Source organism: Pelophylax lessonae (assembly GCF_965119305.1).
Source record: "Pelophylax lessonae genome assembly, chromosome: 7".
NCBI lineage: Eukaryota > Metazoa > Chordata > Amphibia > Anura > Ranidae > Pelophylax > Pelophylax lessonae.
In genome coordinates, this window is record NC_138774.1 from 267026802 (window position 1) to 267040817 (window position 14016).

Sequence of the window (14016 nt, forward strand, 5' to 3'; positions counted from 1 at the left end):
CAATGACCCCAATGATGGGGCACAAGTCCTTCCAATGACACCAATGATGGGGAACAAGTCCTCCCAATGACACCAATGATGGGGCACAAGTCCTCCCAATGACACCAATGATGGGGCACAAGTCCTCCCAATGACACCAATGATGGGGCACAAGTCCTCCCAATGACACCAAGCATTGTTTACTCTAACTAATGCTGGGGCATTTTCTACTCCCGCCGGCCTCAGTCTGGCACCCCTAAAAACTGAAGGAAAGTAAACTGCCCTTTGTATAGAAAGTTTGGAGATCCCTGCTCTAGAATGTCTCTTTTTTGTGATAAAAGACACCCCCAATACAGATCGCCCACTTGTCACTTTGGGGTTGATTTCATAAACTGGAGTGCGCAAAATCTGGTACAGCTGAGCATGGTAGCCAATCAGCTTCCAACTTCAGCTTGTTCAATGAAGCTTTAACAAAATAAATCCTGGAAGCTGATTGGTTTCTTTGCAGAGCTGCACCAGATTTTGCACTCTCCAGTTTTAGTAAATCAAAGCGGTTGTAAACCCTAAAACATAAAAAAAAAAAAATAAATAAAAAACCTGCAAGACAAAGGCATAATGAGCTAGTATGCATCGCATACTAGCCCATTATGTGTAACTTACCTTAGAACGAAGCCCCGACACGGACCCCCGGACATCGCTGCGGGCGCTGCCATGATCCCTCGCCGTCTCTTCCGGGTTCGGCGGCTCCGGCGGCTCCGGCGCGGTGATTGGCCAGAAGAGACGGCTCCGGCGCGATGATTGGCCGGAGCCGCGATGACGTCACTCCCGCGCATGCGCGCGGGAGTGATTTTTCCGGCAAGCTCCCGGCAAGTTAATTGAAGGTCCCCCCGGACCTTCAGAGCGCATGCGCCGCTCGCGCGAGCGGCTGCATGCACTCTAAATATCTCCTAAACCGTGCCGGTTTAGGAGATATTATTTGTACCTACAGGTAAGCCTTATTATAGGCTTACCTGTAGGTTAAAGTGCCAAAAAGCGGGATACTACCGCTTTAACCCCTTTGTGCCTGATGTATGAAAAGTGTAACGAAAGAAATCCCTATTCTTATTGCCCCCAGGAGAAGGACTTCTTGTATCGTTTCATCCCTGGTACCCCGACAGTGTCCATCCAGCTCTGACCTGTCACTACCTTCACCTTCCCACACCTGACAATGCAGTCCCATCACACCGATATGGAGAATGTAATGTTCCTCCAGATTTCATATACAGTCCTATGAGAGGTACAGCCAGAACCACACTTCTTCTCATGTGTTCTATCAGGGAGTGGTACCCCGGACCCCTTCCATTCATACAACCAGGACCTGGGCTCCTCTGTACATCTGGATGGCACCACTACTGAGCATTGTACAGCACCTTCCTCTCCAGACACCAACCAGAGAACCATCACAGCCCCCCCACCATTCATACTATGAGATGTCCCTTCCATCCTCCAATACCACACACCCCATCATACTATGAGATGCCCCTTCAATCCTCCCAATACCACACACCCCATCATACTATGAGATGCCCCTTCCATCCTCCAATACCACACACCCCATCATACTATGAGATGCCCCTTCCATCCTCCCAATACCACACACCCCATCATACTATGAGATGCCCCTTCCTTCCTCCCAATACCACACACCCCATCATACTATGAGATGCCCCTTCCTTCCTCCCAATACCACACACCCCATCATACTATGAGATGCCCCTTCCTTCCTCCCAATACCACACACCCCATCATACTATGAGATGTCCCTTCCTTCCTGCCAATACCACACACCCCATCATACTATGAGATGTCCCTTCCATTCTGCCAATACCACACACCCCATCATACCATGAGATGTCCCTTCCTCCCAATACCACACACCCCATCATACTATGAGATGTCCCTTCCTTCCTGCCAATACCACACACCCCATCATACTATGAGATGTCCCTTCCATTCTGCCAATACCACACACCCCATCATACCATGAGATGTCCCTTCCTCCCAATACCACACACCCCATCATACTATGAGATGTCCCTTCCTCCCCAATACCACACACCCCATCATACTATGAGATGTCCCTTCCATTCTGCCAATACCACACACCCCATCATACCATGAGATGTCCCTTCCTCCCAATACCACACACCCCATCATACTATGAGATGTCCCTTCCTCCCCAATACCACACACCCCATCATACTATGAGATGTCCCTTCCTCCCCAATACCACACACCCCATCATACTATGAGATGCCCCTTCCTCCATCCCAATACCACACACCCCATCATACTATGAGATGCCCCTTCCTCCCAATACCACACACCCCATCATACTATGAGATGTCCCTTCCATCCTCCAGTACGACACACCCCATCATACTATGAGATGTCCCTTCCTCCCAATACCACACACCCCATCATACTATGAGATGCCCCTTCCTCCCAATACCACACACCCCATCATACTATGAGATGTCCCTTCCATCCTCCAGTACGACACACCCCATCATACTATGAGATGTCCCTTCCTCCCCAATACCACACACCCCATCATACTATGAGATGTCCCTTCCATCCTCCCAATACCACACACCCCATCATACTATGAGATGTCCCTTCCTCCCTCCCAATACCACACACCCCATCATACTATGAGATGCCCCTTCCTCCATCCCAATACCACACACCCCATCATACTATGAGATGCCCCTTCCTCCATCCCAATACCACACACCCCATCATACTATGAGATGCCCCTTCCATCCCTTCCAATACCACACACCCCATCATACTATGAGATGCCCCTTCCTCCATCCCAATACCACACACCCCATCATACTATGAGATGCCCCTTCCTCCATCCAATACCACACACCCCATCATACTATGAGATGCCCCTTCCACCCAATACCACACACCCCATCATACTATGAGATGTCCCTTCCTCCCCAATACCACACACCCCATCATACTATGAGATGTCCCTTCCTCCCCAATACCACACACCCCATCATACTATGAGATGTCCCTTCCTCCCCAATACCACACACCCCATCATACTATGAGATGCCCCTTCCATCCTCCCAATACCACACACCCCATCATACTATGAGATGCCCCTTCCATCCTCCCCAATACCACACACCCCATCATACTATGAGATGCCCCTTCCTCCCCAATACCACACACCCCATCATACTATGAGATGTCCCTTCCTCCCCCCCAATACCACACACCCCATCATACTATGAGATGCCCCTTCCTCCCTCCAAATACCACACACCCCATCATACTATGAGATGCCCCTTCCTCCATCCCAATACCACACACCCCATCATACTATGAGATGCCCCTTCCATCCCTCCCAATACCACACACCCCATCATACTATGAGATGCCCCTTCCATCCCTCCCAATACCACACACCCCATCATACTATGAGATGCCCCTTCCTCCATCCAATACCACACACCCCATCATACTATGAGATGCCCCTTCCTCCATCCAATACCACACACCCCATCATACTATGAGATGCCCCTTCCATCCCTCCCAATACCACACACCCCATCATACTATGAGATGCCCCTTCCTCCCTCCCAATACCACACACCCCATCATAGTATGAGATGTCCCTTCCTTCCTCCCAATACCACACACCCCATCATACTATGAGATGCCCCTTCAATCCTCCCAATACCACACACCCCATCATACTATGAGATGCCCCTTCAATCCTCCCAATACCACACACCCCATCATACTATGAGATGCCCCTTCCATCCTCCCAATACCACACACCCCATCATACTATGAGATGTCCCTTCCTTCCTCCCAATACCACACACCCCATCATACTATGAGATGCCCCTTCAATCCTCCCAATACCACACACCCCATCATACTATGAGATGCCCCTTCAATCCTCCCAATACCACACACCCCATCATACTATGAGATGCCCCTTCCATCCTCCCAATACCACACACCCCATCATACTATGAGATGCCCCTTCCTCCCTCCCAATACCACACACCCCATCATACGATGAGATGCCCCTTCCTCCCTCCCAATACCACACACCCCATCATACGATGAGATGCCCCTTCCTTCCTCCCAATACCACACACCCCATCATACTATGAGATGCCCCTTCCTTCCTCCCAATACCACACACCCCATCATACTATGAGATGCCCCTTCCTCCCTCCCAATACCACACACCCCATCATACTATGAGATGCCCCTTCCTCCCTCCCAATACCACACACCCCATCATACGATGAGATGCCCCTTCCTTCCTCCCAATACCACACACCCCATCATACTATGAGATGCCCCTTCAATCCTCCCAATACCACACACCCCATCATACTATGAGATGTCCCTTCCTCCCCAATACCACACACCCCATCATACTATGAGATGCCCCTTCCTCCATCCCAATACCACACACCCCATCATACTATGAGATGTCCCTTCCTCCCTCCCAATACCACACACCCCATCATACTATGAGATGCCCCTTCCATCCTCCAATACCACACACCCCATCATACTATGAGATGCCACTTCAATCCTCCCAATACCACACAACCCATCATACTATGAGATGTCCCTTCCATCCTCCCAATACCACACACCCCATCATACTATGAGATGCCCCTTCCTCCATCCCAATACCACACACCCCATCATACTATGAGATGCCCCTTCCTTCCTCCCAATACCACACACCCCATCATACTATGAGATGCCCCTTCCATCCTCCAATACCACACACCCCATCATACTATGAGATGCCCCTTCAATCCTCCCAATACCACACACCCCATCATACTATGAGATGCCCCTTCCATCCTCCAATACCACACACCCCATCATACTATGAGATGCCCCTTCCATCCTCCAATACCACACACCCCATCATACTATGAGATGCCCCTTCCATCCTCCCAATACCACACACCCCATCATACTATGAGATGCCCCTTCCTTCCTCCCAATACCACACACCCCATCATACTATGAGATGCCCCTTCCTTCCTCCCAATACCACACACCCCATCATACTATGAGATGCCCCTTCCTTCCTCCCAATACCACACACCCCATCATACTATGAGATGTCCCTTCCTTCCTGCCAATACCACACACCCCATCATACTATGAGATGTCCCTTCCATTCTGCCAATACCACACACCCCATCATACTATGAGATGTCCCTTCCATTCTGCCAATACCACACACCCCATCATACTATGAGATGTCCCTTCCTCCCCAATACCACACACCCCATCATACTATGAGATGCCCCTTCCTCCATCCCAATACCACACACCCCATCATACTATGAGATGCCCCTTCCTCCCAATACCACACACCCCATCATACTATGAGATGTCCCTTCCATCCTCCAGTACGACACACCCCATCATACTATGAGATGTCCCTTCCTCCCAATACCACACACCCCATCATACTATGAGATGTCCCTTCCTCCCCAATACCACACACCCCATCATACTATGAGATGTCCCTTCCTCCCTCCCAATACCACACACCCCATCATACTATGAGATGCCCCTTCCTCCATCCCAATACCACACACCCCATCATACTATGAGATGCCCCTTCCTCCATCCCAATACCACACACCCCATCATACTATGAGATGCCCCTTCCATCCCTCCCAATACCACACACCCCATCATACTATGAGATGCCCCTTCCATCCCTCCCAATACCACACACCCCATCATACTATGAGATGCCCCTTCCTCCATCCCCATACCACACACCCCATCATACTATGAGATGCCCCTTCCTCCATCCAAAACCACACACCCCATCATACTATGAGATGCCCCTTCCACCCAATACCACACACCCCATCATACTATGAGATGTCCCTTCCTCCCCAATACCACACACCCCATCATACTATGAGATGTCCCTTCCTCCCCAATACCACACACCCCATCATACTATGAGATGTCCCTTCCTCCCCAATACCACACACCCCATCATACTATGAGATGCCCCTTCCTCCCTCCCCAATACCACACACCCCATCATACTATGAGATGCCCCTTCCATCCTCCCAATACCACACACCCCATCATACTATGAGATGCCCCTTCCATCCTCCCCAATACCACACACCCCATCATACTATGAGATGCCCCTTCCTCCCCAATACCACACACCCCATCATACTATGAGATGCCCCTTCCTCCCTCCAAATACCACACACCCCATCATACTATGAGATGCCCCTTCCTCCATCCCAATACCACACACCCCATCATACTATGAGATGCCCCTTCCATCCCTCCCAATACCACACACCCCATCATACTATGAGATGCCCCTTCCATCCCTCCCAATACCACACACCCCATCATACTATGAGATGCCCCTTCCTCCATCCAATACCACACACCCCATCATACTATGAGATGCCCCTTCCATCCCTCCCAATACCACACACCCCATCATACTATGAGATGCCCCTTCCTCCCTCCCAATACCACACACCCCATCATAGTATGAGATGTCCCTTCCTTCCTCCCAATACCACACACCCCATCATAGTATGAGATGTCCCTTCCTTCCTCCCAATTCCACACACCCCATCATACTATGAGATGCCCCTTCCTCCATCCCAATACCACACACCCCATCATACTATGAGATGCCCCTTCCATCCCTCCCAATACCACACACCCCATCATACTATGAGATGCCCCTTCCATCCCTCCCAATACCACACACCCCATCATACTATGAGATGCCCCTTCCTCCATCCAATACCACACACCCCATCATACTATGAGATGCCCCTTCCATCCTCCCAATACCACACACCCCATCATACTATGAGATGCCCCTTCCATCCTCCCAATACCACACACCCCATCATACTATGAGATGTCCCTTCCTTCCTCCCAATACCACACACCCCATCATACTATGAGATGCCCCTTCCTCCATCCCAATACCACACACCCCATCATACTATGAGATGCCCCTTCCATCCCTCCCAATACCACACACCCCATCATACTATGAGATGCCCCTTCCATCCCTCCCAATACCACACACCCCATCATACTATGAGATGCCCCTTCAATCCTCCCAATACCACACACCCCATCATACTATGAGATGCCCCTTCCTCCCTCCCAATACCACACACCCCATCATACTATGAGATGCCCCTTCCTTCCTCCCCAATACCACACACCCCATCATACTATGAGATGTCCCTTCCCTCCTCCCAATACCACACACCCCATCATACTATGAGATGCCCCTTCCATCCTCCCAATACCACACACCCCATCATACTATGAGATGTCCCTTCCTTCCTCCCAATACCACACACCCCATCATACTATGAGATGCCCCTTCCTCCATCCCAATACCACACACCCCATCATACTATGAGATGCCCCTTCCATCCTCCAATACCACACACCCCATCATACTATGAGATGCCCCTTCCTCCATCCCAATACCACACACCCCATCATACTATGAGATGCCCCTTCCATCCTCCAATACCACACACCCCATCATACTATGAGATGCCCCTTCCTCCATCCCAATACCACACACCCCATCATACTATGAGATGCCCCTTCCATCCCTCCCAATACCACACACCCCATCATACTATGAGATGCCCCTTCCTCCATCCAATACCACACACCCCATCATACTATGAGATGCCCCTTCCTCCATCCAATACCACACACCCCATCATACTATGAGATGCCCCTTCCATCCTCCCAATACCACACACCCCATCATACTATGAGATGCCCCTTCCATCCTCCCAATACCACACACCCCATCATACTATGAGATGTCCCTTCCTTCCTCCCAATACCACACACCCCATCATACTATGAGATGCCCCTTCCTCCATCCCAATACCACACACCCCATCATACTATGAGATGCCCCTTCCTCCATCCCAATACCACACACCCCATCATACTATGAGATGCCCCTTCCATCCTCCCAATACCACACACCCCATCATACTATGAGATGCCCCTTCCTCCCTCCCAATACCACACACCCCATCATACTATGAGATGCCCCTTCCATCCCTCCCAATACCACACACCCCATCATACTATGAGATGCCCCTTCAATCCTCCCAATACCACACACCCCATCATACTATGAGATGCCCCTTCCTCCCTCCCAATACCACACACCCCATCATACTATGAGATGCCCCTTCCTCCATCCCAATACCACACACCCCATCATACTATGAGATGCCCCTTCCTTCCTCCCCAATACCACACACCCCATCATACTATGAGATGTCCCTTCCCTCCTCCCAATACCACACACCCCATCATACTATGAGATGCCCCTTCCATCCTCCCAATACCACACACCCCATCATACTATGAGATGCCCCTTCCTCCATCCCAATACCACACACCCCATCATACTATGAGATGCCCCTTCCTCCATCCCAATACCACACACCCCATCATACTATGAGATGCCCCTTCCATCCTCCCAATACCACACACCCCATCATACTATGAGATGCCCCTTCCTCCCTCCCAATACCACACACCCCATCATACTATGAGATGCCCCTTCCATCCCTCCCAATACCACACACCCCATCATACTATGAGATGCCCCTTCAATCCTCCCAATACCACACACCCCATCATACTATGAGATGCCCCTTCCTCCATCCAATACCACACACCCCATCATACTATGAGATGCCCCTTCCTCCATCCCAATACCACACACCCCATCATACTATGAGATGCCCCTTCCTCCATCCCAATACCACACACCCCATCATACTATGAGATGCCCCTTCCATCCTCCCAATACCACACACCCCATCATACTATGAGATGCCCCTTCCTCCCTCCCAATACCACACACCCCATCATACTATGAGATGCCCCTTCCATCCCTCCCAATACCACACACCCCATCATACTATGAGATGCCCCTTCAATCCTCCCAATACCACACACCCCATCATACTATGAGATGCCCCTTCCTCCCAATACCACACACCCCATCATACTATGAGATGCCCCTTCCTCCCTCCCAATACCACACACCCCATCATACTATGAGATGCCCCTTCCTCCATCCCAATACCACACACCCCATCATACTATGAGATGCCCCTTCCTTCCTCCCCAATACCACACACCCCATCATACTATGAGATGTCCCTTCCCTCCTCCCAATACCACACACCCCATCATACTATGAGATGCCCCTTCCTCCATCCAATACCACACACCCCATCATACTATGAGATGCCCCTTCCTCCATCCCAATACCACACACCCCATCATACTATGAGATGCCCCTTCCATCCTCCCAATACCACACACCCCATCATACTATGAGATGCCCCTTCCTCCCTCCCAATACCACACACCCCATCATACTATGAGATGCCCCTTCCATCCCTCCCAATACCACACACCCCATCATACTATGAGATGCCCCTTCAATCCTCCCAATACCACACACCCCATCATACTATGAGATGCCCCTTCCTCCATCCAATACCACACACCCCATCATACTATGAGATGCCCCTTCCTCCATCCCAATACCACACACCCCATCATACTATGAGATGCCCCTTCCTCCATCCCAATACCACACACCCCATCATACTATGAGATGCCCCTTCCATCCTCCCAATACCACACACCCCATCATACTATGAGATGCCCCTTCCTCCCTCCCAATACCACACACCCCATCATACTATGAGATGCCCCTTCCATCCCTCCCAATACCACACACCCCATCATACTATGAGATGCCCCTTCAATCCTCCCAATACCACACACCCCATCATACTATGAGATGCCCCTTCCTCCCAATACCACACACCCCATCATACTATGAGATGCCCCTTCCTCCCTCCCAATACCACACACCCCATCATACTATGAGATGCCCCTTCCTCCATCCCAATACCACACACCCCATCATACTATGAGATGCCCCTTCCTTCCTCCCCAATACCACACACCCCATCATACTATGAGATGTCCCTTCCCTCCTCCCAATACCACACACCCCATCATACTATGAGATGCCCCTTCCTCCATCCAATACCACACACCCCATCATACTATGAGATGCCCCTTCCTCCATCCCAATACCACACACCCCATCATACTATGAGATGCCCCTTCCATCCTCCCAATACCACACACCCCATCATACTATGAGATGCCCCTTCCTCCCTCCCAATACCACACACCCCATCATACTATGAGATGCCCCTTCCATCCCTCCCAATACCACACACCCCATCATACTATGAGATGCCCCTTCAATCCTCCCAATACCACACACCCCATCATACTATGAGATGCCCCTTCCTCCCAATACCACACACCCCATCATACTATGAGATGCCCCTTCCTCCATCCCAATACCACACACCCCATCATACTATGAGATGCCCCTTCCTCCATCCCAATACCACACACCCCATCATACTATGAGATGCCCCTTCCATCCTCCCAATACCACACACCCCATCATACTATGAGATGCCCCTTCCTCCCAATACCACACACCCCATCATACTATGAGATGCCCCTTCCTCCATCCCAATACCACACACCCCATCATACTATGAGATGCCCCTTCCATCCTCCCAATACCACACACCCCATCATACTATGAGATGCCCCTTCCATCCTCCCAATACCACACACCCCATCATACTATGAGATGCCCCTTCCATCCTCCCAATACCACACACCCCATCATACTATGAGATGCCCCTTCCATCCTCCCAATACCACACACCCCATCCATCATACTATGAGATGCCCCTTCCTCCCTCCTGATGCCAAATACACCAACGTGTGATAAGATGTTCCTTCCTTCTGGTGCTACACACAAGTCTATCAGAGTCCTCTATGAGCCACGCACCCTCCGCTGAGATTCCTGCACAGCCCTCACCTCCCCCTCTACCTGGGTCCCCCGTATTCCATCCCTGCCACCCTATCCTTATACCCGGCCTCCACCTACAACTTCATACCACCAGGGAGGACAATCACAGTCATCTCACCTACAATATTACTCTATATATATATATTTATTTTTTTAATTAATTATTTTTTTTTTTCATGCCACCCAACCCCCAATATATAAAAATCACGCCACCCAACCCCCCAACATATAAAATCACGCCACCCAACATATAAAATCACGCCACCCAACCCCCAACATATAAAATCACGCCACCCAACCCCCCAACATATAAAATCACGCCACCCAACCCCCCAACATGTAAAATCACACCACCCAACCCCCCAATCCCAACATATAAAATCATGCCACCCCCAACATATATAATCATGCCACCCAACCCCTCCCCCTCCATCCCCAATGTTACCACCTGATCACATCGATTGACTGATACCCCATAAACATCATGTGATAGCCTGCCCTTCCCTCTCATCCCATAGACTCCCATTACCATCCTGCCCCTTCCCTCTCATCCCATAGACTCCCATTACCATCCTGCCCCTTCCCCCTCATCCCATAGACTCCCATCCTCACCCTGCCCCTTCCCCCTGATCCCATAGACTCCCATCCTCACCCTGCCCCTTCCCCCTGATCCCATAGACTCCCATCATCATCCTGCCCCTTCCTCCTCATCCCATAGACTCCCATTACCATCCTGCCCCTTCCCTCTCATCCCATAGACTCCCATCCTCATCCTGCCCCTTCCCCCTGATCCCATAGACTCCCATTACCATCCTGCCCCTTCCCTCTCATCCCATAGACTCCCATCCTCATCCTGCCCCTTCCCCCTGATCCCATAGACTCCCATTACCATCCTGCCCCTTCCCTCTCATCCCATAGACTCCCATCCTCATCCTGCCCCTTCCCCCTGATCCCATAGACTCCCATCATCATCCTGCCCCTTCCCTCTCATCCCATAGACTCCCATTACCATCCTGCCCCTTCCCTCTCATCCCATAGACTCCCATCCTCATCCTGCCCCTTCCCCCTGATCCCATAGACTCCCATCATCATCCTGCCCCTTCCTCCTCATCCCATAGACTCCCATCCTCATCCTGCCCCTTCCTCCTCATCCCATAGACTCCCATCCTCATCCTGCCCCTTCCCCCTCATCCCATAGACTCCCATTACCATCCTGTCCCTTCCTCCTCATCCCATAGACTCCCATCATCATCCTTCTCCTTCCTCCTCATCCCATAGACTCCCATCATCATCCTCCTGCCCCTTCCCCCTCATCCCATAGACTCCCATCATCCTCCTGCCCCTTCCCCCTGACTCCCATCATCATCCTGCCCCTTCCTCCTCATCCCATAGACTCCCATCATCCTCCTGCCCCTTCCCCCTGATCCCATAGACTCCCATTACCATCCTGCCCCTTCCCTCTCATCCCATAGACTCCCATCCTCATCCTGCCCCTTCCCCCTGATCCCATAGACTCCCATTACCATCCTGCCCCTTCCCTCTCATCCCATAGACTCCCATCCTCATCCTGCCCCTTCCCCCTGATCCCATAGACTCCCATCATCATCCTGCCCCTTCCCTCTCATCCCATAGACTCCCATTACCATCCTGCCCCTTCCCTCTCATCCCATAGACTCCCATCCTCATCCTGCCCCTTCCCCCTGATCCCATAGACTCCCATCATCATCCTGCCCCTTCCTCCTCATCCCATAGACTCCCATCCTCATCCTGCCCCTTCCTCCTCATCCCATAGACTCCCATCCTCATCCTGCCCCTTCCCCCTCATCCCATAGACTCCCATTACCATCCTGTCCCTTCCTCCTCATCCCATAGACTCCCATCATCATCCTTCTCCTTCCTCCTCATCCCATAGACTCCCATCATCATCCTCCTGCCCCTTCCCCCTCATCCCATAGACTCCCATCATCCTCCTGCCCCTTCCCCCTGACTCCCATCATCATCCTGCCCCTTCCTCCTCATCCCATAGACTCCCATCATCCTCCTGCCCCTTCCCCCTGATCCCATAGACTCCCATCATCCTCCTGCCCCTTCCCCCTGACTCCCATCATCATGCCGCCCCTCTCCCCCGCTCCCTGTCGGTGATACTCACTTCCTCTGCAGGGTGGTGGCCGGGCTGTTGCTGGTGCTGTGTCCGGGGCTGGAGCTGCGGGAGGCGGCTCTGTGTGGCCTGGCAGAGGCCCGGTGATGTGGTGGGGGGGTTGGGTAGGTGTCCCCCCCTCGGTGATGATGATGATGATGGGGGGGGTGATGATGGCCGTACCCCCCGCACCCTTCCCGGTACTCTGCTCGGTGCTGCTGATCCTGCCGGCTCTCCCTCAGCTCCCGGTTCTCCTGGCTGACTCGGTCCAGTGTCACCTCCAGCTCCTCGATGCGGCGTCTCTGGGTCTCCAGCAGCTTCTGCTGGCTCTCGATGATGTTGTTGAGCTCCAGCAGATACTCCACGGCTCGGTTCGGGGACTCCTGGCCGCCGGGGTTGGGGCCCGAGCCGGCTCCCCCTTCCATGGCCGCCAGGGTGGGTGTACCGGAGGTGGGGGGGGGAGGTGCGGAGCTCAGGTCGGGCGGCCAGGCATGGTGGTGTTGGAGGTGCCGGGGGCGGAGCGGACACGGAGCTACCGCGGCGACTGCTGCAGAGTCACTGCGCACTGACAGAAGGGGAGGAGCCGGCGGAAAACTGCGTCACCGGCGAGGCTCGTCCAATGGGAGCGGGGTGGGCGGGGAGCGGAGCGTGACTGCCGGCCAATCACGGGGAGTGTAGGCGAAGGCTAGCGCGTGCCGCCCACCTCCGACCTGTCAAAAGTGACAACCTGCTGTGGGGGCTGAGAGAAGACGAGGACTACAAGTCCCATCATTCCCCACCATAGACAGGAACATAAATAGCAGAGCCCGAGCAAACCTGTGATGGAAGCACGTGGATCACACATCCCTATGGACAC

General features: G+C 52.2%; 1 protein-coding gene across 2 annotated transcripts in view; it reads right to left on the reverse strand.

Annotated features, from left to right (window-relative positions):
* The window catches only part of IQSEC2 (IQ motif and Sec7 domain ArfGEF 2), a 525300-nt gene extending 511560 nt beyond the window's left edge, over positions 1-13740 (reverse strand). For both annotated transcript variants that reach the window (XM_082262910.1, XM_082262909.1), the window contains exon 1: positions 13173-13740. In XM_082262910.1, the coding sequence (XP_082119036.1) occupies positions 13173-13585 (413 nt within the window). In that variant the 5' untranslated portion in view covers positions 13586-13740. The remainder of the gene's footprint in view (positions 1-13172) is intronic.
* Between the last annotated feature and the right edge of the window lie 276 nt (positions 13741-14016).